At 39.7% G+C, this 27360-nt stretch overlaps 1 protein-coding gene across 6 annotated transcripts in view; it reads right to left on the reverse strand.

Annotated features, from left to right (window-relative positions):
- The window catches only part of FRMD4A (FERM domain containing 4A), a 580110-nt gene that overhangs the window by 348476 nt on the left and 204274 nt on the right, over positions 1-27360 (reverse strand). The window contains exon 1 of one of the 6 annotated variants that reach the window (XM_082254216.1): positions 6771-7198. The exons of 4 other annotated variants lie outside the window; for them this stretch is intronic. In XM_082254216.1, coding sequence (XP_082110342.1) covers positions 6771-6929 — 159 coding nt within the window. In that variant the 5' untranslated portion in view covers positions 6930-7198. Of the gene's footprint in view, positions 1-6770; positions 7199-27360 lie in introns of those variants that run through there. One more of the 6 variants, XM_082254214.1, reaches the window with a different exon arrangement.

Below are 27360 nucleotides of genomic sequence, written 5' to 3' on the forward strand. Positions count from 1 at the left end.
ACGTCGGAGCCGCCGGTCACTCGCGCTGGGATCCCTGTGAACTAGCGGGGGCGGGAGTGCGCCTCCGGCGGCGTGCGCTCGCCCCCTATTGGCTTGTAGGCGAGTGACGTACCGGTACGTCACTTTGCCCAGGTGTGGCTGACCGCCGCAGTATATGTACTTGCGGCGGTCGGCAAGTGGTTAAATTGTCTTGTAAAACATGAACACTTTACCAAAAATATTTTGCTGTATTTCAAATTGACATTACTAGTTTTCCTAAGTATAATTGCTAGGGAATTTTAAGATAGGCCGATCCTCGCAGACTAGCACATTCACTTCTAAAGTATTTGAGCATGCAAGCACACTAGGGAAGGACCATAATATGACATAATGTTTCACCTGCAAAAAATGTTTATGTTGGCAGAGAAACTGTGACTCTTTGCTGTGTCTGTGCTGTTACACAACCAATGAGTTATTCTTTTGGCTCCTCTTAGTTTTTCATCACTGGCTAGCTGCTGCTCAGCAATAGCTAAATGACCTGCTGGTGCACGGTACACTGTGGTACATGGCAAATACTTTGACTATTGGTGATGTTATATCACCATGGTCTCCGTGTGTAATACACTTTTAAAATGTAGTTCAGCTGCTTATATTACAGTTTATGTGTGTGACTGGTTGAGTGATCATTCCTTTTGGGTGGATAGATGGGGTTAAATATACTGGGGTACTTCTGTTTCAGAGCCATGCAGGACACCTTCATCAGGCATGTGATGACATGTGTTCACATACCTGACGAAGGGGTCCTGCGCAGCTCAGAAACGTTGCACTTGTTCCTCTGGGATGTGATCTTTCTGTATAAAAGCTTTGGAAAACATTTGAAGAACCCTGGTGTGCTGGCGAATATGTGCATTTATAAAGGAATATGATCCGAAGCAAACACAGTGACGTGCCTCCATCCCCAATGGGTAATGCAAACAGAAACAGAGGTTGTGGGTGACCTGCCTCATTTAAAGTCCCACGACCATATTTCTGTTTGAATATGTGCATTTACTGGCAGAAGGTCATGTAAATTACTAATTTGAAAGGTGAAAGATTGCTGTGCTATAGGGAACATGTAAAAATGTTAATTGTGTCAAAAGTAGTACATACATAGTATTGCACTTGTTCTGAGTGTGCTTAGGCATTTAGGTACCTATAGCCTCATAGTTGCATATCTGCTGTGTAAGATGCACTGTTGCCTATCACTTATAGAGCCACAAAATATAGAGTGAGATTGGATGACACCACTATTGTGCCATAGAGGAATCTGCACTCCATGCATCTCCCTGCTTTTTCTTCACTCATTCTATGGATCTGTGCTTTCTACACTTTTGCTATTTTTCAACCAATTACCAGATCACCAGTCATTGGGGATAGCTCTGACATGGAGCAAAGCCCTTTTTCTCTACCAAGAAGGCAGCCTCCAACATAAAGACCCAATGCAGAATGAGGCATTGTAACTCAGTAATAGCAAAAAAATGTGCTGTAGGGAGCCAAAAGGCAACACTGGTAACTAGTTATTTTGCCCTCTGCTTGCCTACTTTGGGTACAGCATCTAATACATTTAATAAAATTAATAAAGTTCTAATAAATTCTGGTAATGTTTACATGTAAGGCCTCTTTCACACGGCCGCTCCGCTGTTTTTGTCCGCTGCGGGACCTTTTTTTTTTCACGGAGCGGATGACAGTTGTGTCATCCGCTCCGTAAGTCCGCATATCATCCCATCCGTTTGCGGATGATATGCAGACATAATGTAAGTCTATGGGCATTGCAGATGTCAGCGGATGACACCGCTGACATCCGATTTTCCTTCCTTTCTGTTTTTTGAACGGAGGAAAAATAGGGTTCTGTTCCGTTCCAAAAAACGGAACAGAACTGAAAGTAAGAAAATCGGATGTCAGCGGATGGTATTCCCCTGACATCCGCAATGCCATTGACTTACATTATGTCCGCAAATCATCCGCAAAAAAATAGGATGATTTGCGGACATACGGAGCGTCCGTGTGAAAGGGCCCTAAATGCAAACATTTACTGCTTTTAATTTATTACTGCTTTTTCAGTATTTCTGAAAGCTAATTCATTTTGTAAACTTCAACTTATTTGTGATTTGAATTCTGTACATATATGTATGCCAGAAAAGCAAATCAAAAGATTTATACTTATTAAACTCCAATGTAGCTAATAGAGAGGTTTATAAATTAATGCAAGTAAACTATAATCCTTTTCTGGGACAGCAAACCAGTATTTCTGGGGCAAATATTATTTGCGGCTTGAAACTGGAGCATTACAGCTCAGTGGTTCCTAATTAATTCCACATATATTGGCAAATCACAAATTGTGCATTCTCATTTTGAGAGTTTAAAGAAATATTGGCCTTTGGTAAAAGCAAAACTGCATGACCAGCATAAACACCAGACAGAAATGCAAGTCATTTAGCAGTTCATATATCATAACAATATGTGTAACACAAATATACAAAACATGTGTGATTTTTACCATAAAGTCCAAGAATTTCTGCATCCACTTTACATATTTTATGAATTGGTTTACAAAGCAGCAGTAAAGTGTACCTGTCATGTCTGCCCTGCAGTCATTTTATAGGCTAAAATTATACTCAGTCCATTAATATCCAGTAGCATCCTTGCTATTTTAAATTGGCATTATGCCACATACACATCTCTAGATAGTGACATGACAGCCTTTGGGGTTAATTTACGTAAATGTTCACTTAGCTTAATGACTAAGGTATTAAATCATCCATTCAGGTGCCAGGGAAAATCCTGATTTTTTAATTTTCCTTGCACATGAATAAATATTCGCTGTAAACACAGCCTTACCTCATTTACTTATCTAAGTGAATATTAATATTGCTAAGTAAAGTCCACATTCCTTTATTAAATCAACTCCTGTATCTCTCTTGGTACATGATACAAACAGGCTGTTTTTATTACCCAAATATTAATCTTACTATATTAATCATGAATGGCTTCTAGAAACACCGTTTTTTCACATTATACAAGGAACAGATTGAGGTTGAAAAGAATATATGGCTTTTTAAAAGATTTCCATCAATACGTCTGTTTGCAGGAAAACGCTATTGTATAAAATATGCAAGACGAATAGCCATGATCTCAGGAATATCCTTCCAGCAAAATGTGCATGCAAATTATTATCTCATATTTGATAAGCCAGGTTCATTATTTTGGCTGTATGTCAGCTGCTGCTCTAGGCATTTTCAGCTAATATACCTCGAATCAGTTATACCCTCATTCTCTTTTTATTGAACCCCATTTGCTGTTATATTAATGGAGCAATTAGGTGGTTAATAAAGTCCAGACAGTAATCAACAAAATTATTAAGCACAAAGCAGATGTTTGCCTGTTCATAAATATTATAGAAGAGGAAATGTTTTGTGTATTGGTGCATTCAATACATTTGGAATAAATTAATTCATAGTTTCATAAACTAATTGATATTGTGTGATCTTTGAGATTGTCCATCAGTCCAAGAATGGAGTTGTCAATCTGAGAGGCTCATTCTTTGTGGGGATGATGTCTGTCTGTGGGTGTAGAGGGTGTGATTGACAATCTGGAAGGAAGGGATGCAGGTGGCCATTACTCTATGAGAAGAAAGATGAGGCAGCCCAAAGTTGGCTGCCAGCGTCAGGGGTAGGATATGATGTGCTTATCGGTCTGGGACAGCTGTGTGTGTCAATTAGTATGGGAGATTTGGGTGGGTGGTTGTCAGTTTTAGAGTGGATGGTTATCTCTGGAAAGGGCTAATTACTAAATAAAAGCAAAAGCCACTACCTAGCTTCTTGCAGCATCTACATGGTCCCCAGCACCGTGTGTGACCACCTCCCAGCCACCCTGGATTTGTGTGGATGAAATGTTATCAGTTCCAGATGGGGTGTTGGTTGGCCACATATTATGACATATTGGATATGATTAATACTGTGTTAATATTGTGTTATCATACTTTATCAAGCTATATTTCTACCTCCTCTTAAATGAAAATAACTACCCCCAACCACTGACACATTGCAGGGAGCCGAAAGGAGCAATGGTGGCCTGGAGGAATATTAGGTTGGAAAAGTAAGGAAGGAGGGGACCTGCACCTGAGATTTCTGGCAGGGGGCTGTCAATTATGAGGGACATGCAGATGGGAGGTTGTTAGGTCTACATATTGGTCATATTGGGAAATTTAAAAGTCCAATCACATGATATACAATGTATACAGATCATTCTGGGTCTTGTAGTTCCTAAGTCACTTAATAGAGAGTGCATGCAGGCTGTCATTGAACATGCAGTTCTCTGGTTTATTCAGGTCAAGCTTGAACTTCTAGTTCTATGCTATCCACATATGCTATTCACATAATATTCAAAGTAAGACAACACTTGAGGTCCCTCAGTCAAATAATGGCCATGCTGTAACTTGCAGTCTCTATGGTTCAATACACAATATACATAGTTTGCTCTGGAACTCATAGTTCCCCCTCTTCCAAGTCAATAACATATAGTGTATGCAGACCATACTGGGGCTTGTAGTCCTTAATCATATAATATGCAGTGTATATGGGCTTTGATTTGTAGTGCCCCAGTTCCATGGTGTATAGTGTATACAGTTTATGAGTCATATAGTCCTATATTATACAGATGATGCCCAGACCCAAAGTCTCACAGAGTGGCTTCAGATCTAGGTTGCAGGTGAGCATATCACATAAAGTGTAGATATCATTCTGGAAGCTAGGATTTATAGTCCTCATATGATCAGGGCCACATTATACAGAGCCTACTGGGACCCCTTTGTACCCCAGGAACATAATATACTCTGTGGGGTTATTTAACTAAAACTAGAGAGTGCAAAATTTGTTGCAGCTATGCATGGTAGCCAACTTCAGTTTATTCAGTTAAAGTGGTTGCATTCCTTGCATTAAGGTAAAAAATGTTTAGGCATCAGCATCCTCCCTCACCTCCTCCTTTTACTTACCTGAACTCTCGTTTGATCCAGTGCTGTGCACGTCTGCAGCTCTTCTATCCTCTCACTTCCGGGTCTTGCTGGCTTTGCTTGGGCACCGGGAGCCATTGGCTTCCAGTGGTGTCAATCAAAGCCAGTGATGAGGGAGTGGGGGGACGGGGTCGAGTCCCACTGTCTGTGTCAATGGATGCAGTAGCGGGGCTTGGAAACGAGCATGCATGAGTGCCCCCATGGGAAGTGGCTTCTCATGGGGGCACTGGACAGAGAGGAGGTGCCAGGAGTGCCAGCAGGGCACCCAAGAAAAGGAGGTTCCCGGCCGCACTGTGCAATTCCTTTTCATAGCGCGGTAAGTATATATGTTTTTTATTATTATTTTTTATGTTTTATTTTTATTTTTACTTTTACCATTGCTTTAAGTTTTGGCAAAACAAATAAAAACAAAAGAAAGCTATTGTTTTCTATACAGAGCTGCACCAGATTTTGCACTCACCAGTTTTAGTAAAACAACTACTGTATGTAGTTCATGCTATGCTAATGACATGATTACTAATTAATATACAGTATATACAGGTCATGATAGAACCTGAACCAGACACACACCATGCTGTGGGTTGTTGTCAAATAACCAGGGCTTGAGCTATCAGCTGGAGGGAGAGGGTATGTTAGGACAGGAGTACTGCAGACTATACCACTACAGAGCAGGGAGGTATACTTCATTTTAGTTACCGTGGGTGCCGGGGTGGGGTTGAAATTGAGGAAATTGGTAACAATCCTTCAGAGCATGTGGGAGCCTAAAAACATCTCTCTACCCATTCAATATGCACCACATTCTCAGCATAGAACAGTCCACTTCTTCCCTAATCAGATGGTGTATGGGATGAATGCATTTATCCAGATGTAAGCACTAGGATTTAAAGGAGAACAATGCAAGTTTGATACACTCTAAGCAAATTATACTTTAGAATTTATCTATACACAGCTTGAACACATAACATATAGCAAGCTATATCATCAATATACTGCACAACAAAAGGCAATTTAGACAGTGCAACAATGTTTACTTAGTATTAAGATTAAGATAAAAAGCTGGGGTATATGAAATCACCCTTCCCTTGCTATATAAATATAAATTTATGATACCCTGAATTGTACTGCTCTAGACAATTTTTCCTAAAGAGCCTCTTTGCTTATAGAGCATTTTAGTTAGAAAGGCTATGGCTACACTGGCAATGTTAATATTTTGCCTATGAGAGATTTTCCCACTTGTTGACAATCATCTCTTTATCAACACATTCATTTTTAGTAAGTGGTAAAAAATTCTCGCAAGCCTAAAAGTAAGACACTCTCTCAAGTCTAAAAGTAAGACACTTTTTCTGCTTTCTCTGATATATTCCATAGTGAATAGATTTAAAGCTTTCATGCACGGACAGGTGTGCTTCCATTCAGGTTCAGTGAAGACTGTTAGCAACACCAGCAGAACCTTTTGCCCCCTTCCAAGAATGGAAAAAGTTTAAATATGACAACATGGGGGTTATTTACTTAAACTGAAGAGTGCAAAATCTGATGCAATTCTGCATAGAAAACCAATCAGCTCTCAGGTTTTATTGCCAAAGCTTAACTGAACAAGCTGAAATAAGAAAGCAATTGCACCAGTTTTAGTAAATCTACCCCAGTAGCAAGCTAGATATCTCTCTTTACATGTCATAAAACATGAATACAATCTAAATATCTCTCACTGTGCTAGTATATAGATGTTATCATCTTGCCATCCCACCTGGTAAACTGCCCTGGAAATACACCAAGGTTTCAGTGCCATCTGCAGAACCCCAAGGTTTCTATGCCGACAGGCACGTAGCGCTCGTGATGTAAGGTTCCATACTAGGCTATCCCAAGTATACATTAAATCCTCAAAGGTTAATAGAACAGCAGCCATGTTGATCACATCCAGAAGCAAAAGAAGACGCGCAGTGCAGGTGACTGATGAAGTTTCCTTTGATTCCACCAAGTTCAAAGTGTTACATGGAATTTACTGCACAGGAAGAAAAAGTCACTTCGTATAATTTTTCTTTTTCCTTACTGCTGTTCCAGAAATGTGTCCCAGGAGATAGCTTTGTGTCCTTAACAAAAAACAAACATCTTCATCCCCACTGTTCCCTAGACAATGGGTTAGACATCCCTCTGTGATCTTTTGAGCACTTCTCATGGGGACCTCAGCTCAGATTCTGTGACTTCTCAGCTGTCTGCTGCGATACTAAGAAATATACTTACATCCAAAGTCATCACTTCATACTGCTGGGAGAGAATCCAGGGAAATGAAGTGTTGTTCCACTGCCAACATTCCTGGGACGGTCCACAGTTCTGCTTAACTGTTTCTAACTTAAATAAAACAGCCACAACACCCAGCCAAAATAGAAAAAGAAAAACATCAGACTCGTGAGGCAGAGGTTTTCCCACCATGTGGCAACTACGTTTAAAGCAATACTTCAGAGTACAAACCAATCCACGAGCAAGGCTAGGCAATGTGCAGCTCTTTACACATTTTATACAACCTATAGGAATGGCTTAAGAAAATATCTAGTGCTCATAGCAACCAGTTTATTTCAGTATTAAAATTTCCCAGCAGAGACATGAGAAAGGAATTTAGAACGTGATCGGTTGCTATGGGGAACTGTCCAATTTTTCTTTGTTTCGAGTTTCATAAATCACCCTTCATGCTGTGCTAAATTAAGCAGTTACCAACATGACTTTAAAAAAAAAAAACGTAGGGCTATTGGACAAGGGACATTCCATTGGTTTTCTCAATATATTTCTCTTTAAAGGACTTGACACTTTTACAAGCTCCATTGAAGTTCAACAGATGTCATGAACACCGTATTAAGAAGGCTAGAGAATTGCAGTTTTTCCAGACCCTTCTATTAAAGGACTATAGGAAAACCTGCGAAAAGATTAAGGGCAAGGCTATGAACTGTATAATTACATAACAGAAAAACTCTTTTAAAATAAGTTATACCTCTACAAGGGAAATATTTATAAAGCAAAACAAGATGGACATATAGTCATATATAAAGTTGTCAACTCTGTATACAAGACCAGCTCCTTATGGTCCCATTACACTCATTGTGCCAAAAGTATTGGCTCTTGTTTAAGAACAAATTATCATTTGATCTCCACTGTGACCAAAAATCTAAATTCAGTCCTAAACGATACAAAGGACCCCATTTTCCAAACATACAGTGGGGGAAATGGGACACGTGTCTATCTTGCCCATGGCAGCCAATCAGGGGTTAGCTTCAGTTCTAAACCTGCATGGGAAATATGATAGGTGAAAGCTACTGAACACTTAGGGCAACAACAAACATTCTTTTCTTCCAGCCTTTGTACATAAGCCTGTTAAGCCTGTTTTTTCTTTCAGAACTGATAACATTGCCCCTTCCAATTGTATTGTCACTCTAAAAGGCAGTGCTTAGACAAATCCCTGGAAAACAACAGAATTAGATGGCAATGATATTTGCTGTAAATGAAAAGGTATTCAATATCTAAGGAAATCAAAGATATCATTGTAAGAAGTCATTAAAATACATTGCAGGGGCATTTTGCACAAAGTTGCCCCGTCAAAGTCTATAACAGGTTGCATGTATAAAAACTGACCAGGGAAAATGCTCAGAAAAGATCTATGAGAGCACATCACATAGAAAATAAATCTTCAGCAACAAAAATGATTTCAGCTGCAGAAAATGAAAACAAAGATGGTGGCTCTGAGCATGATGCGGCCCTCCTACTGAGATATGTAAGCTTCTGGAATGAGGGCATATAGTGAGCTTATCTTGGGAGGGTCGGTAAGTATATACTTTGAAAGTACATTTACTATTCTTAACACATATTTTGTTTTCCAGTCAAATAATAATGATGTTCTTTGTTTCTGAGTGTTTTCTGCATTCTGGATACATTGAAACATGATGCTCATCAAGTTCTCTGATAACTTCATAAATAAAATTAACAAGCTGCAGTTGTGCTAGAGATCACAGATAACACATGTTCTGTCAGCAACATTCCTTGTCTATGTAGAAGATGATGAGCTTTGTTACAAATTAAAAGACACTGTAGAATCCAAGGTATGTATCCACACACAAAAACAATATGCCTAAGGGCCCTTTTTACCCGGGTGGTCCAATCAGGTCAGACTGTCAGTTTTTTAGGCGGACCTGACTGAACCCTCTTGTCTCCTCTATGGACATCTGATCCAATCCTATCACTAAAAACAGACAGATGGGGATCTGTTCCCTATCTGTCTGGTGGATCCGATGGCAGTTGGGTGTAAAGAGACAGGCGGTCCACTTACATTCGACCCCCCATAGAGGAAAGTGGGCTGTGTCTGTGTTCTAAGCGGAGCAGACATGGACCAGCCATCTGCCTGCTCAGTGGGGAATCAGTGGACAGATTCCCCGCTAAGAAGGCAGACTCCAACACATCCCACCCTGAGAGAAATGGGCCTTAAACTGATCTTTGGAATCCCCCAAAAATTGCACCATCTATAGAAGCTGTGCTGAAAAAAGGCAGGCAGAAGGCAAAGGAATAGTCACAAAAAGTGCCTGTGGCCTTCATGCAGATTAATTTTTCCTCATTACAGATTTACCATGCCTTGTTCTTTGTATGAAGGTGGCTATGTTGATAGAGGAAGTCTTTGTGAGTGGCATAGTAGTGACATTACAAAATCTCACTCCAAATCTCCTGAAACTAGCAGTTGGAGGCAGCAAGGCCTTAGATCTCCTACTGCAGAAATACAGCTATAAGGCTATAAGAGAATTTCAAGACAAAGGGTACATTTTTTGGAGTACTCTATAGGCACACTTAACAGTTTCCTGTTCCCTAAAGCAGAGCAAATCTTCACTTTTTGGAGTTCAGGTTCACTTTAAATACATTTACAAATCACAGTGCACAAACACAGTCAAAATGTAAACCTTAAAATTACCCTGTTGTAAATTGTTTAAAAAATCCTCTTACTTGCAAATGAAAGCAGTAAAAACTCACCTTTACTAGGGTCCACACCACTGAACTCCATTATGATCACTAGAACTGGTATGCCCAAGTCTACCCGGAAAATGACACATCCAGAAATGTCAATCTCCAAAATTCCCTGAATCTTTTGTTGGTTTCTCCTTCTGATATCACGTCATACAGTACACAGTGGTGGCATGAGGTCTGAGGGAGAAGCCAATGAGAGCTGAGGGGGACCATGAAGAGTGATACTCCGGGAAGAGTTGTCTTCCCAGAAGACTTTGGATGATCAGTGATTAGGGTGAAGTTCTGAGGCACTGACACTGTGATTTACTGCGGTCAATTACTTTTAGGAGTACTTTTAGGAAAAACATAGTGACAGGGTTGTGACGCTAAAATATATGAAAGTACAGCCCGGAGCAAAAATAACAAAAAAATAGGCGCAGGGTTAGCATGACTGGGCCATTAGTGTAATTGGCCTAGTAGGGGTTAATAAAGATAGGCATTTCGTGGGGTTTCTCTCCTATTGGCTACTGTGAGTTGTGGGGAGGGGCCGTAGAGGGGGGGAGTTAGCTGTCCTGCAGTTTCCCAGGCATCAGTTCAGTGTGGGTGGAGGAGCATTCCGGCCCGAACGCCCCTACATTGGAATGTTCTGTGTAATGTGATTGCTTGCAGATTTCATGGTTGGGGTCTTTGGAGGTGTTTCTGGTAAAACCTGCTGTGCTTATCAGCTGAGGGACCCATCTAAGGTATGGAGTCACCTGGGGAATGCCAGTTAATAGATGGGTAAACTGGTAGTTTAAATTGGGTATCTGCTGTGTGTTGAGGTCGTTCCCGAGGCGGCTGGGGACAGTTAAGAGTTACACAGATACAAAATGATACTTGATATTTGGGGCCTCCAAAGATCGGCAACCTTATGTTATCTTTTATTATACTATTTTGGTTCCTGTGAACGTGTTATATATATTTTTGTTAATGGTTAATAAAGGGCCACTTTGGCCAATTTTACTCCAATAACGGTGTCTGCGTATTTATTGCAGGAAGTTTAGGTAAGGGGTTGGGATTTTGGGATAACGGTTATGGTAAGTGTCGTAATTACATCTGGGGTGCCTTAGTCATGTTCCAGTATTTTCCTGGAGATGGACTTTAGAAGATTGTGCGATTTTTTAGCTGTTATACTTACCTGCCCTGTGTTTGCACAGGGCAGCCCAGATCCTCCTCTTCTTGGGTCCCCTGCCAAGCTCTCCTGGCCCCTCCCTCCTGTCGATAGCCCCCACAGCAAGCAGTTTTCTATGGGGGCACCCAAGCCGAACCGCAACTCTGTGTATCAATTCAGACATGGGGCTGCGGTTTGGCCCGGCCCCTCTGTCTCCTCATTGGCTAACTGATTTTGATTGACAGTAATGGGAGTCAATTGCATCGCTGCTGTGTCTTAGCCAATCAGGAGGGAGAGTCCCGGGTGGCCGAGGCACTCATGCACATCATGGGATTGAGATGGAGCTCAGGCAAGTATTAGGGGGGCTGAGGGGGGCTGCTGCACACAGAAGGTTTTTTATCTTAATGCATAGAATGCATTTTTAAAGTCAACTTAAAAGAAGAATAGAAAAAAAGAATTGAATAGCAACCCATCAATTTGTTTGTGATGAACAAGGCTCCGACCTAATCAACATTATGTTACATAGGTTTCACATAACAAACACATTAAATGCCATGTTGGCTAGCCTGGAAATACTCTTGAATCACTTTTGTAGAAATAAGAAACTAAAAATGGGATGAATCCCATTGCTTTAGTTTCCATCCAGCTCGTTAGCAGGCACATCCTGTGTCTGGCACACACATGGGGAAAGAGGGCCTGTTCATTTGTACCTCTCCTTCCTTTTTTTGAGAGCCAATCTTTGTCTTCAAATAGATAACACATTTTATGAAAACTACAGATCTTAGAATAATGAAATGAAAGCTGTGTGGGTAAAATATGAAACAGAGCTTTGCATGCGCACTGTTGGTCTTATATGAAAAACTGGAGTACAGATGCCTCTACCTTTATTTTGACACCGATGTTAAACCTATTACTAGAATTTTTAAAGCTTCACACTGCACAGAGTATACATTGCAAGACCTAAGTGAAAGAATGACCCATTATACAATCAGTTTGAGTTTCATTTTAGGACAGTAAGAGCAAAAAAAAGTCCATCCGGCCCACCATGCTTATGTCTACAATGGCAGCTGGAGACTTGAAGTCTTTATGTCACTGAGTATTTAAGGCTGAGTGGCCTGCCAGGGACTCTTCAGCCACTATGGACAGAACATTTGCCAAAAAGCTCCTTAGGCAAGTATGTGATGATTCCACACAGTAATCCAGTTAGTTTAACAGGTTACAATGTTTTTTCAGTCATAGATGTTTGCCTTGGAACACCTTATTGCACATTTAAACTCCACCAAAGCCCAAATGAAAGTTTATTCACTATTTCGATTTTCCTACTAAGGCATATGCCAACGGCCATTAAATATAAGCCACAAATCGAATTTAAATGTAATGTATATGGGTGATTCACTATATAAATATGATGATGGGCAGTCCATTAGCTTTGTGGAAATGTATCTTTTGGCCTGAAAAGCTTAGAACCAAATGCTTTTACAATATAGTTTGAGGAACCGGTTTATTTTATTAGCTCTGCAAACTGTTTTTATTGGTTTGTGTATTGAATGGGCACCTGCACAGTGAAAAAAATAAAACTACTAATTCAAAATACAGCTACCTGACACATTCAAACCTTGATTTTACTTTATTTTAAAATAAAATAGAAACTTTGTTTCCTAAATTGTTATTTGTCAAATACCAAAGAGATGCAGCTTTTTTAAAATGTACTATTTGTCAAAATATTGGGCTATTTGGTTGGATCGGGATTGGGTTTTGTAAGCGATCAACCCTACACCTATTTTACGCTCCAGTGTTGAAAGGTATACAAGGATTAAAGCATCAAAGGTGATAATATCAAAGAGTTTATAAAACTGGGACTCAAGGACAGAACAAAAATACTCAACTCCAACTGTTCTACCAGCCCTGAACTTGGTTGAAGTTCAGATCCAAACAGCTTTCATGCATACTATTGATCACTGAATAGGAGTTTTCACAAACACACACACATGCAATGTCATAATATAATTACAAAATGCCCAGTGACTGACTACATCCAAATGTCTATCGTTTCCTTATATTCTTATGTATTGTATTGTAATGTCTATCTTTTCCTTATATTCTTATGTATTGCATTGTAATGTCTATCTTTTCCTTATATTCTTATGTATTGCATTGTAATGTCTATCTTCTCCTTATATTCTTATGTATTGTATTGTAATGTCTATCTTTTCCTTATATTCTTATGTATAGTATTGTATGTATTGTGTTTGTACTTGTAATTTATTAGGTGCACCTGTTCAAATGCTTGGTAACACAAATTGATAATCAGCCAATCCCATGGCAGCAACTCAATGCATTTAGGCATCTATACATGGTGAAGACAACTTGCTGAAATTCAAGCCGAGCATCAGAATGGGGAAGAAAGAGAATTTAAGTGGCTTTGAACGTGGTATAGTTGTTGGTGCCAGATGGACAGGTCTGGGTATTTCAAGAACGAATGATTTGCTGATCTACTGGGATTTTCACGCACAACCATCTCTGGGGTTTACAGAGAATGATCAGAAAAGGAGAAAATATCCAGTGAGCAGCAATTGTGTGGACGAAAATGCCTTGTTGATGTCAGAGGTCAGAGGAGAATGAGCAGACTGGTTCGAGATGATAGAAAGGCAAAAGTAACTCAAATACCCACTTGTTACAACCAAAAATATGCAGAATACCATTTCTGAACACACAATACTTTAAACTTTGAAACAGATGGGCTACAGCAGCCGAAAACCACACTGGGTGCCAATCCTGTCAGCTAAGAACAGGAAACGGAGGCTACAATTCACACAGGCCCGCCGAAATTGGACAGTAGACGATTGGAAAAAACATTGCCAGGTTTAATAAGTCCTGATTTCAGCTGTAGCATTCAGATGGTAGGGTCAGAATTTGGCCTAAACAACATGAAAGCATGGATCCATCCTACCTTGTATCAGCAGTTCAGGCTGGTAGTGTAATGGTGTGGGGGATATTTTCTTGGCACACTTTGGGCCCCTTAGTACCTACCTAAATAATGTTGCTGACCATGTCCATCCCTTTACGACTACAGTGTACCCATCTTCTGATGGCTACTTCTAGTAGGATAATGCACCATGTCACAAAGCTCAAATCATCTCACCACTGGTTTCTTGAACATGACAATGAGTTCACTGTACTCCAATGGCCTCCACAGTCACCAGATCTCATCCAATAGAGAAATTTGGAATGTGATGGAACGAGAGATTCGCATCATGGATGTGCAGCTGACAAATCTTCAGCAACTGCGTGATGCTATCATGTCAATATGGACCAAAATCTCTGAGGAATCTTTCCAACACCTTGTTGAATTTATGCCACAAAGGATTAGGGCAGTCCTGAAGGCAAAAGGGTGTCCAGCCTGGTACTAGCAAGGTGTACCTAATAAAGTGGCCGGTGAGTGTATTTTCATATGTATTTGTACATATATATAATATATCCTGTTATACAAACGTCCATCCAACAAATGTCATATCTTTGTATTAGAATTTCAGAGTATTTACATGCTAATATGTGCTGTATTTTAGCAGATAAATTATGACTAGAACGTATATTCACAGCATTCACATTGTACCCTACGGTGGGATATAAACTGCAAACAGGAAATATGTTTTTATGGGGTGAATGGAATTGTGGCATTGCCTATGGCAAATTCTTAGGTCAGATTCTATAAAGTTGTACAGCTGCATCTTCTGGTGTGCTGGGAATATTTTTTTAATAACTAGCTCCAAAACTCTACTGATTTCATGATCACGTTGGCTAAACAGGAAATGATGACAAAGAAACCTTAGCTTTATATCTGCAGTGACAGAAACATTTGGAATTGTTCCCTAAAGCCATGTACTGGACTCCCTCTCCAAAGCCTGGGAAAGTGCAAGACTGAGGCTGACCTCTTGATTAATCTTTCCAGTGCAACAGGCAAAGAAACCTTATTTAGAAACCTTCCCAAAGATCTTAAAAGTCATGATCAAGCTGACCAAGCGGTCAAAAAACTTCTCATTTTAGTAATGATTCATCTAAACTACAAACATCTTACATTCTAAATAAAAGGCAAATAATGTAGCCAGTAGGAACATTATTCTACACTAAAGTATCTTGCAACACCTTACTTAAATCTACATTTGCAGCCTTTATTCTAAGCAGTGTTTACTATATACTAATGTCCTCTTTTTATTTATTGACATCCATATACAGAAAATGACTTTTTCAAACGTGAGTAGAGGCACATAAAATATAATTAAATGATTTTATCACCTGTGCATCCCCCTGCAGGTGTGCAGTTGAACACGGCCTCGCACAGGTGTATGCTGTACTATGCATCGTGTTAACAAGGCCTTACTATGTTTTTTATTTATTTATTTAAATGTTATTTAATTTAACTTTATTTATTTTTTTTAGAATATTATTTTTAATATTTTCTACTTTCTTTGGAATGGGAGGGTTTGCTTCGATGAGACACGAGAGGTATAGATACAGACCTGATTCTGTTTTATAAGACAAAGAAAGTTACTGAGGACATTCCCTTTCTCTTCAGCCTCATCGGCACTTCAGATGAATGGATAGAAGCCTCTGTACAGAGGTTCCCAATTATTTACAAACTGAAGCATAGTGCACACAGTTTACTATGCTTCAGTGATGAATGAACACAGACAGAAACAATTGGTACCAATCGCTCACTGTTTTCATTCAAGAAGAGGCTGGTAAACTTGACATGTTTATCAGCTCCCCTACCCCCCTCCATCCACCTTTCCTCCATCTGTTTGTGATAGATTTCTCCATCTGCTGCTGGCTGAAAAAAAAAAAAAAAAAACTAACAGTGTAGGGCAAGCTTTAGTGCATTGTAAGCTCATTGGTCTCTGTGGAGAATTCAATATGGGAAGGAAGTATAACAAGGGAGATGGTGGGAAAGCGGGGTAAGGAAACAAAAAACTGACCTCATGGGATGCTTACAGAACGGTGGAGAAGGAGGTTGCTGTCAGGTGGAATATTGGAGGTATTTGAGAAAGCGGGTAGAAGATGGTTCGGGGGAGGGTGATTGCTCATGGTGGGAGGAGGTGGGAGGAGAGAGGTAGGGTGGGGACTAGGGGCATAAGCATAAAAAAATTATATATATATATATATATATATATATATATATATATACTGAGCACTATCATTGCATGTAATAGCTAACAGCTTTAAGAATATAATTTGTTGCAATACTATTCCTGTAACCTTGACCTAGAGGAAAGTATTACAACCATTAACATTGAAATTTCCTTTCAACTACGCATTGTTTCTTGTACGTATCTATGTGCTTTAGTTTGCCATGGAGCAGACATGATGCAAACCTGTCTACTGTTCACTAATTAGGTGTTGATGGAAAGTCCGAAGCGCAGTCACTTTAGAGCAGTGCTTTATGTGCTAGTAATGTAAACCACGAAATGTAACTGTATTACTTTTCCATTGGTATGAAGCCTAAAAGCAACAGGTCTTCCTCTCCACAACTTGTTGGTAGAATAGGTAATATTGGGTTGATTATGCATGGCTTTATAAAAGCATAAAATGTGACATATCTGAGCAATGCTTTATGGAGCTGCAGTAATAAGCACTTTTCACTGTTGGAAGTAACTTATCACATTAAGATATTTAGAAACCTGTAAGGTTTGCGGATACTGGCGAGTCCAGGATGCCTGTTTTCATCTTCTCGCTGTAACTCTGCACACCCATCTTCTTACCAAACTTTTATTTCCATTATTATTTCCTCTTCCTTTCTACACCCCTCTTGCTTCTTCTGTAACTCACTACACTCTTCTCCATTCAGGTCAAAGTCTCGGCACCCCTCCTTGTATATTTAGTAGTTTCCTTCTCTGCACTGATATCCACTGTGGACCTGGGGAAATTACTTTTTTTTTTACCTGGAAAAGGTTGCCCTTTGCAGTTCTTCACAGCTTAAGCTGCACAGTCATATTTAGGCTCCCTGCACAGTTGCTGTAACAGCTAAAAGTATGAAAATGGAGTTTGTTATTAGAATGTCCACCTATGTCCATAAGTATTCCTGACTTAAAGGAATCTATCAACTATCAATAGCAAAAAATGTAAAGTAGATGTAATCAAGTCAAATAAGGGAGCAAGTTCATACAGAACTTTTTTCTTCTTTTTGCTAATTTTTTATTTATTGGGGTATTGGGATATTCTGTAGTCCTATACAAGTTTAAAAGTATAATCTTGGGCTGTCACCTAGAAAGCAGGACTGTAGGACCCAGACTATAAACCAAAGCACGCAGTTTGGTATCCCTGCCTACTCACGTAAGTTTGCCTACTGACAAAGAAATGAAGGGTCTAAAATTTTTAGCATAAGTGTATTTTAAATGATAGAGACAGAATATCAACCAAAAATCCAGAAAAAACACATGATACAAATCTTATAAGTTGAGTTGCAATTCAGTGAATAAAATAAGTAATTGATCACCAATCAAAACATGACTTAGTGCTTGGTGGAGAAACCATTGTTAGCAAGCACAGGGGTAAGACCTTTCTTGTAGTTGGTGACTAAGTCTGAACACAACTCAGGAGGGATTTTGGTCCACTCCTCTTTACAGATCATCTCTAAATCCTTAAGGAAGTTTCAGCTCTCTCCATAAATTTTCTATAGGATTAGGGTCTGGAGACTGGCTAGGCCACTCCATGACCTTAATGTGCTTCTTCTTGAGCCACTCCTTTGTTGCTTTGGATCATTGTCATGCTGGAAGACCCATTCACGACCCGTCTTCAGTGTTCTGGCTGACGGAAGAAGGTTCTCATCCACATACAATTTTTGGCCCCGTCCATTGGCCCTTCAGTGCGGTAAATTCGGACATGTACCTTTAGCAGAGAAACAGCATCAAAGCATAATGTTTCCACCTCTGTGCTTGACTGTAGGAGTGGTGTTCTTAGGATCATAGTCAGCATTTTACTTAAGTTAATGCCAAAGAGCTAAATTTTGGTCTCATCTAACCACAGCATTTTCTCCCAATCCTTCTCAGAATCATTTAGATGTTCATTGACAAACTTCAGACGGGCCTGTACATGGGCCTTCTTGAGGAGGGGGACCTTGCAGGAGCTGCAGGATTTCAGTTCATAGCAACCTATTGTGTTACCAATGGTTTGTTTGTTGACTGTAATGCCAACTGCCTTGAAATCTTTCACACAAGCTCCTGCTGTGCAGTTCTGGGCTGATCCCTCACTTTTCTCATGATCACCCTACCCCCTATGAGGCGAAATCATGCATGAAGCTCCAGACCGAGGAGCTGATGGTTATTTTGTATTTCTTCTATTTGTGAATAATCACTCCAACAGTAGTCTCCTTCTCACCAAGCTTCTTGCTGATGATCTTGTAGCCCATTCCAGCCTTGTGCAGGTCTACAATCTTGTCCCTAATGTCCTTTAACAGCTCTTTGGTCTTGCCCATGGTGGTGAGGTTTGAATGGTAGAAAGAGATTCTGGGGACAGGTGTCTTTTATACACCAAATGAGTTGTCATTAGGAGCACCTTCTTAAATTAACAGGACTAATCTGTACCACATGAGCACATATTGTAGGCAGTCTGTGGGAGCCAGAATTATTGCTGGTTGGTAGGGGATCAAATACGTATTTACTCACTGAACTGCAACCCAATTTATAACATTTGTACCATGTGTTTTTTTTCTGGATTTTCAGTTGATATTCTGTCTCTATCATTTAAAAAAAAAAACACCTATGATACAAATTATAGACCATTCATGTCTTTGTAAGTGGGCAAACTTACAAAATCTGCAGGGGATCAAATAATTATTTTCTCCACTATATATATATATATATATATATACTCTTTAAGAATACAGATATGTTTTACTCACAGAAAACTGAAGATTGACTGACCAGTATTTATTATTGATTTTGGTACATTTATTTATTTTGTCTATATATTACATTTCCCTAATAGATCAGATATTCCGATGTTATCAGGAAATGATTAAAGGGAATTGATGTTTGTGTAAAATGACAGAATTGTGAAGAGGTGAAATGAGGTTAAATGTATTTTTGCTTTGCTGTCTGGCTGGATCATGTGAACATGAAGTTACTGATGTCATTAACGAGACTCTTAGACCATAAAGTAATGAATATCATCCAGTGAAAGTTTTCTTTGAATTAAACCTTTGATTTTTTCATGCAGCCCACATAGCCTAAAATATGATAAAATTATCCAGAATGTACAGTATCTGTGAAATTACAAAGAACGAAGACTATATTCTTAATTCAAGTCTTCTTTGCAAAATGGCAGAGGACATCTTTAAGAGCAAACCCAACTGAGACTTCATATGTTGTTAACATTCAGTGCTTCCAACTGGAGCTAAATTATTGTCCTCTTATTCTAGAAATAATAGTCAACTACAGTTAGGATTTGGGGATGGGGATGGGGGGGGGGGGGGGGTTCTACTGTTAACCAATCAGTAGAGTCTTAGACAGGAGAATGAGACATGCCAATGCCAAATTAGCCACCAACATGCAGGAGGGATGTTTCCAGATTTAGGCCATGATGATTTATTTGCCGGGGGGGTTGAAATAGTTGGATTCCCTCTATCACATAAAATGAACCATTCACTGGCCAATATCTTCACACACAAAGAAACTAAACTATCTGAACCCTACTTCCTGAAACCAGGGACAACACACAATGGTTCTGAACCTCATTTGTATACATAAATGTTTGAGACTTGTTTCCTGCTTGTAATTAAAACGACTGCAGCTGTAGGGAGACTATATCTACACTATGCCAGTAAAATCCCCATCCTGATCCAGCTGTAGGACCTGCAGCTGTAGGACATGACAGATTTTAAACAAACTCTTCACATCTCATGACAAGCAGGAATCTGGACACGTAACAGAAATGTTCTGCATATGCAGACAATATGCTCTCACTGAACTCTTATGTGGTTATCTGCTGTTTATAAGGAGATGGGATTCAAAGCCTAGGTTCAGCCAAAGAATATAGAGTTTCTAACTATTCTAAGATTGTTATGATTTTAACTAAATAAGTTTAACTGAGTATATAGGGGTTATTTATCAACAGAAATCTTTTTTTTTTTTTTTATTTGAACCTGTGGTCATATTGAACACCCAAAAATAAGTACAATTAGCTATGTTTAAATATGGTTCACATATGTGCTGCATTAATAACATTCAGTTGAGATTCAGATGTTTTTTCTCTGCCGTTGATCCTATTTTCCCTTTCATAAACAGCAAGAAACAGACATTTTAAGCCCAATTCAAACTATGGATACTGTTGCTGCTAGCAATTCACCAGTGACAGGATCAGTAAAGAAAACATTTACCTAAAATATTGCAAAATCTAACTTACCAGCAAGCGAGCAGCAGTGGAGCATCTTGCTGTACAACCTGCAAAGGAGCAGCACTGCACTATGGGTCTTAGGCTGGCCATAGACAGTTCGAATCTTGGCCAGTTCAGCTAAGTTTCGAACCATGTATGGGCAGGCTAAATGTACCCAAGCTGATCAATCGATTAACTTGGGTAAACCAGCCTGTCAGATTTTACATGCAATTATTGCTAGCAATCATTATAGCCGCTAGCAATAATCACTGTGTTCTCCTTGCTGGGATGGCTTCCCCCCACACCCCCAGCCAGGAGAACACAATGGGGGGATTTCCCCATCAACACTGACTGTGTTGATTGCGGAATCAAGGGATTTTCTTTCCTGAAACTCGTAGTTGCCAGGAAGAAAATTGCTCCGTCTAACTCTGGCCTTACTCTGCAATAACACCATGATTCATACCAGTTGATATTAATGAGCCCCTTTACATAATTACTATTCATATAACATTCATGAGTCCTAGGGATAATCTTCTAGTGGTTCCATCAATTTATGTGATTTATTTGCTTGAATGTCCTTGCCATTATCAGTATATTGGTAGAACCACTAGAAAAGTAACCGTAAGATTTAGGGAACATGTTAATAATTTAAAAAAAGGCGATAAAAAGAATAGTTTATCAAATCACTTCTGTATTTATCATATAAGGATCCAAGGGGGCTTATGTTCTGCAGGATAGATAAAGTAGAGAATAACTGGACAGAGAATAATAAAATAAAAATTGTATTGCAGGGTGAGACCTGCTGGATTTATGATTTAGAAACTATGCAGCCAGTGGGTCTAAATATTGATTTGGATTTAAATTGTTTTATTTCCAATTTTTATGTTTTTGTTGTTCCTCCTTCTGTTATATTGGACTGGTGGTATTAAGGTCCTCTGAATCTATTTATGTATGGGGGTCCTTGCTCTATTTACTTTACTAATTTTGTCTTTTTAATGTGCATACAATCTGTCCCAATGGTTATCTTTCTGTGTATGGCATGCTTGCAGGGGGTGGGTTGAAGTTGGTGAAGTGGGCTGGTGGCTATTCTCTGCCTCATATCTTTGGATGTGGGGTGGTCACGATGGCATGATTCATTTGGCTTTTTAATGTGCATAGAATCTGTCCCAACGATTATTCCCATGTGTAGGGCATGCTCGCGCGGGGGGGGGGGGGGGGGGGTGGGGGGTTGCTGATTTAGGTGGGTGGACTGAGACTAGTGGATAAGGCTGGTGGGCATTCCCTGCCTCATATTTTTGATTGTGGGGTGGTTAGGATGGCGCTGGCGGAGTTCTGCTGTTTGTCTGTAATCGCCTCTTTTGTATGTGACAGGTCAGAAAGGATCGGATTAGCTGTGTGGGACATAGCAGCCTGAGTTTTTACTGGCTGCAGTCTAATTTAAGGGTTCATTTACTGATGCATATACTTATTACTATGAGCCGTTTGGACCCCTCCTAAGAAAGCTGATTGGGTGAAATGCTTTGAGGTGGAGAGGTGAATATGAACAGCTCTGACAGCATTTTCTAGTGCCTTGTAATCTGTGAGTGCTTCATGGAACACAGACCGAATCGAATGACCGGTGGAGCGACTGCGTTTCCCTTCCAATACTAAATTGCTAATGTTTGTGCCGACAATCCAGGGAACTTTACATTGTGAGCGTATTTCTATAGTTTTAATTTAATAAAGATTTTCAGTAATTTTATGCAATGAGTTCCTGTCTGTATTTTCCCCTTCATTTCATGATTGGTGCTTTGTGGGTCTAGAGGATTGAAGGAATGTTACTCATATAACCTGTATCAGATTTTATTCATGGAGCCTTGGGGGGTCAGAGGAATGAAGGAACAGCATCTGAATGATTAAGAGCACAATACTTCTGTGGTTCTGGTAAGTTAAAGTATTACTAAACCCAGGACCCTGCATTCACTATATCTGGTCTTCCACAGTAAACAGAATATGGAAATGCAAATATTTTTGTAAATATAAACTATTAAATTCCTTTTTTCATCAGCAGTATATAGCAGTCTTTCATTTATATCAGTGCTTGGTTAAAGCTTGTAGGATGAGTTTTCATTCTTCTTTGACTGTCCTATGAGGCTGCAGGACCCCCGACCTTCTGCCGGGACAGTGGTGATTGGCCCTGTGCTAATCACATGCACTCTCCCGAAAAAAAAAAAAAAACAACTCTCTAGCAATACACACCAAACTGAGCATGAGCAGCTTGTCCCAAAGGCTCTGTTCTATCAGGAGATGGGGACAGTAAAAGAAGGGGAGGATCAGGGAAGACAGGATCAAGTAGCCTTTTTACACAATGCACAGGATTAACCCCTTAGTTTCTACAGTGAGTATAACAAGCATACTTTACTTCATATACAGTTGTGGGTTTATTAACACTTTGAGGCTGTACAAAGGGTGTGCCAAGGATCCTTCTCACTTGTTTCTTTGTTTTGGAGCACCATTTTTTCGGGAATGGTGAAATGGACACTATTGTTGGGAGCTTTCAATATATTCGTTTTATTTGAATTAGCTCATGTGATTTATATTGTTTTTACTGTCATTTTTTTAATAGTGTTTTTTTTTTTAGCGATTCCTTATTTACACCATATATTTTAACACATATTTATGCATTTAGGGTAGTCGCTGATAAAAATCAGTGTCACTTCAATTATATTTATTTTTATTGTTTTGGGTGCAGCGTTGTCTGTTTTCATTTTCATATTTAGGTGTTTTTACACATCATTAGACAGCAGTTTTCCCCTTGAAAAACAATATTGAGCATTTTACTAGTGTATATAATTATACATCTATGCCACTTTATTTTAATTTAATTTATTTTTATTCATTTTTACTTGTTAATGATTGGGTGTAGCGCTGCCTGTTTTACTTTTTTGTTTATTTTAGAGTGTTTTTTTTTTTTGTTGAGGCTTGCGTTATACTTTAACATAAGGCTGTACCCAGAAAATGCACATTAAAGTTTTAACCTAATCCGAACAAGCATAAAACACCCCTTTCACCAAGCTCTAGCTATAGAGGCACAGATGGGAAATTCATGTTGGAAGATCACAAAAAAGCATTGAAAGCACAGGTCCTTTTCCATTATTTTTTCTGGCAGCAAAAATGTGTCTGCCTTCCCTCTGTAAGTTGTGAAAAACAGACTTGACTTTAGAGTCTCTTTTGTAATCTTTGAGGATGAGTTACTTTACAGTACCTGCAGCTATAAAGGTTAGGGATGGCTTGTTTTAAATCACGTTTACGGTTTGTTATACATATTTAAACACTTTAATATCCATAGTCTAGGCACAGGTGCACTTTAGGGATTGCATGATACTACTATAGGATTGTCTAAAACTACTGCAGAGACCATGCAGTTAGAGTATTTGATTTTTTTCTAACCAAAACTGCAATGTCTGAGACATTATTGCATAGAGCTGTGTACAACTTCTCTGCCTTATATGGAATATGTCTCTTGGGCTTCTAGATTTCAGGAATGTCTGACTTTGATTTAAACCATGAAAAGCACACACCTTTTCCAAACAGCATAGAACCATATGTTAAAAAGCAGAGCTATAAAGCAAGTCAAATATTAGGTAGTCTTCATTATTTCACTCAGAAAAAAAAAACAGTTTTCTCCATAATGTACTGTACTTTATTTAACTATATATCTAAACCTCTTATCATTATGACAAGATTTATAGTAATGTAGATATAATAGGATTACCAGTCCATCCCGAATCCACAGAGTGAAAACCAGAATCTGAATATATATATACAATGAAGAAAATAATTATTTGATCCCCTGCAGATTTTGTAGGTTTGCCCACTTACAAAGAAATGAAGGGTCTATAATTGTTATCATAGGTGTATTTTAAATGATAGAGAATACATAATAACCAAAAACACAATACAAATATTATAAATTGAGTTGCAGTTCAGTGAGTAAAATAAGTATTTGTTCCCCAAGCAAAACATGACTTTGTACCTGGTGGAGAAACCCTTGTTGGAAAGCAAGAGGTAAGACATTTCTTGTAGATGGTTCCCCAGTTTGCACACATCTCAGGAGGGATTTTGGTCCACTCTTCTTTGTAGATCTTCTCTAAATCCTTAAGGTTTCTTGGCTGTCGCCTGGCAACTCGAAGTTTCAGCTCCCTCCATAAATTTTCTATAGGATAAGGGGGGGAGACTGGCTAGGCCACTCCATGAACTTAATGTGCTTCTTCTTGTGCCACTCCTTTGTTGCTTTTACAGTATATTTTGAGTCATTGTCATGCTGAAAGACCCATCCATGATCCATCTTCAGTGTTCTAGCTGAGGGAAGAAGGTTCTCAGCCAAGAGTTTACAATACATGGCCCCGTCCATTGGCCCCTCAATGCGGCAATGTTGGCCTGTGTTACCAATGGTTTGTTTGGTGACTGTGGTCCCAATTGCTTTGAGATCATTCCCAGGCTTCTTCTGTGTAGTTCTGGGCTGATCCCTCACTTTTCTCATGATCATCCTTACTCCATGAGGTGAAATCTTACATGGAGTTCCAGACTGAGGCCAATTGATGTTTTTTTTTGTATTACTTCCATTTGCAAATAATCACTCCAACAGTTGTCTCCTTCTCACCAAGCTTCTTGCTGATGGTCTTGTAGCCCATTCCAGCCTTTTGCAGGTCTACAATCTTGTCCCTAATGTCCTTTGACAGCTCTTTGGTCTTGCCAATTATGGTGGGGTTTGAATGGAAGACAGAGATTCTGTGGACAGGTGTCTTTTACACACATAGCGAGTTGTTGTTAGGCACACCTTCTTAAATTGACAGGACTAACCTGTGTCTACATTATATAGAACATATGACATCATCAGCTAGGTCAAAGATTCTTATGTTTAACATAAGCAATGAGTTGAGATGGAGGTTGTCCCAAAAAACTCTCCCACAGTATAAATAATAAGTATGTGTGTATGCCTGAAATGCTTTCTTTAGGATTAATTCAAATAAGCATTCTACAGTACATCCTGTGAAGTACAGCACTGGCCTCTTAAACTGTTCCTACACTGTAAACAATTAATTTCCCCTACTATAACACTCCCCCCGCTTTTTTAAAAGGCAATATTTTTGTGTTTCTTTATATTTTTTTTTTTTTTACTCCGACCTGCTGTCTGCCTTCATTCTGGTCTAGGCAAGAAAGATGTAACCTACCTTGCTGCTGCAGCCTCCTTTGATATCCACATCACATATTTCAGGGGCCTGCAGAACCAGGGACACACAGTGGCTGGCGGGAAGAACTGGCAACACTTTGTCGGGAGTTGGCTTCAGGGACAGTGAAGAGTCATTCAGCTTCTGATGGCATAGGGAGGGAAGACTGTGGTTTACACCACATGGCTAAGCATTTGTGGTTGCCTGACCACTACACCTATATGAGCTTGATGGACACTCCATTCAAAAACTGCAGGTATTAATATGGAGCTGGCATCCCTTTGCAGCTATAACAGCCTTCACTATTCTGAGAAGGCTGTCCACAAAATTTTAGAGCATGTCTTAGGGAATTATTGCCCATTTAGCCAAAAAAGCATTTGGGGGGGTTAGATACTGACATAAGGTGAGAACACCTGGCTTGCAATAGTTTCAACTTATCCCAATGTTCTTTAATTGGGTTGAGGTCAAGGCACTGTGCAGGCCATTTAAGCTCCTCCACACCAAACCAGTCAAACCATGTCTTTATCATGTTGGAACAGAAAAGCCTTTTCTCCAAACTGTTGTCCCAAGGTTAGAAGTGTACAGCTGTCTAAAATGCTTTTGCATTGTAGAATTACCAGTACTCTTCATTGTAAACACCTGGACTTAATTGGAGGGGTGTACAGATAATTTGCCATATAGTGTATCATTCAGCTTCACTGCTTAATCCAGAAATCTGGGTATGATCTTAAAGCAGAGTTCCACCCAAAAGTGGAACTTCCGCATTAAGCACCACTCACCCCCTTACATGCCACATTTGGCATGTCATTTTTTTTTTGGGGGGGGGGGGGGAGCGGGTACCTAGTTTTGGCAGATACCCGTCCCCACTTCTGCTGATGCCGCCTAGCTCAAGCTCTCCCCCTCCCTTCCTGCAATTTTCTGGGACAAGTCACAGGTTTCAGAAGATTGCCCGGTCACTAAGGAAGTGCAGTGCGACTCGCGCATACTCAGTGCACACCGGGATGTGAAGCCGCAAGCTGTCACAGCCGGGTGCCCACACTTATGATTCCGGCGCCGGGGAGAGGCGAGAGAGAGAGGAGCGAGGCTTCGGGTGGCCGCATAGCTGGATTATGGGACAGGTGAGCGTGTGTTTATTTAAAGTCAGCAGCTACAATTTTTGTAGCTGCTGACTTTTAATAATTTTAAAAACGACTGGAACTCCGCTTTGATTGCATACTTATATTGGGCCAGCTTGATTGGACAAGGTGGAGGTTGCTGCATCACCACCCCTCCTCTGCATCGCATCTAATTAGGGAATGTCTTGTATTCATCAAAAAAATCCAAGGCATTCTATAAATGGGGGCCATGCCAAACAAGCGATCCCTGTACAGTAAGGGTACAGGACTCACAAGAGTGTGCCGCTCAGGATACAAGGCTCAGAAGCACTGACTACTTAAGTGATTGTCAGCTTCCATTCCTTAGGTATGAGATAATGTATGCATAATTAGAATGTGCCAAGCTGGACCAATCGGAGCATGCAATTAAGATCATACATGAAGTTATTAAAAGAGAAATATGCACTTTATTTTTTTAGATTCATACTTACATAGGTGGATGCATCGTCGGTCCAATGCTGCATTTGTCCCCCGCCGGCTCGA

Source organism: Pelophylax lessonae (assembly GCF_965119305.1).
Source record: "Pelophylax lessonae genome assembly, chromosome: 4".
In the NCBI taxonomy this organism is placed as follows: Eukaryota; Metazoa; Chordata; class Amphibia; order Anura; family Ranidae; genus Pelophylax; species Pelophylax lessonae.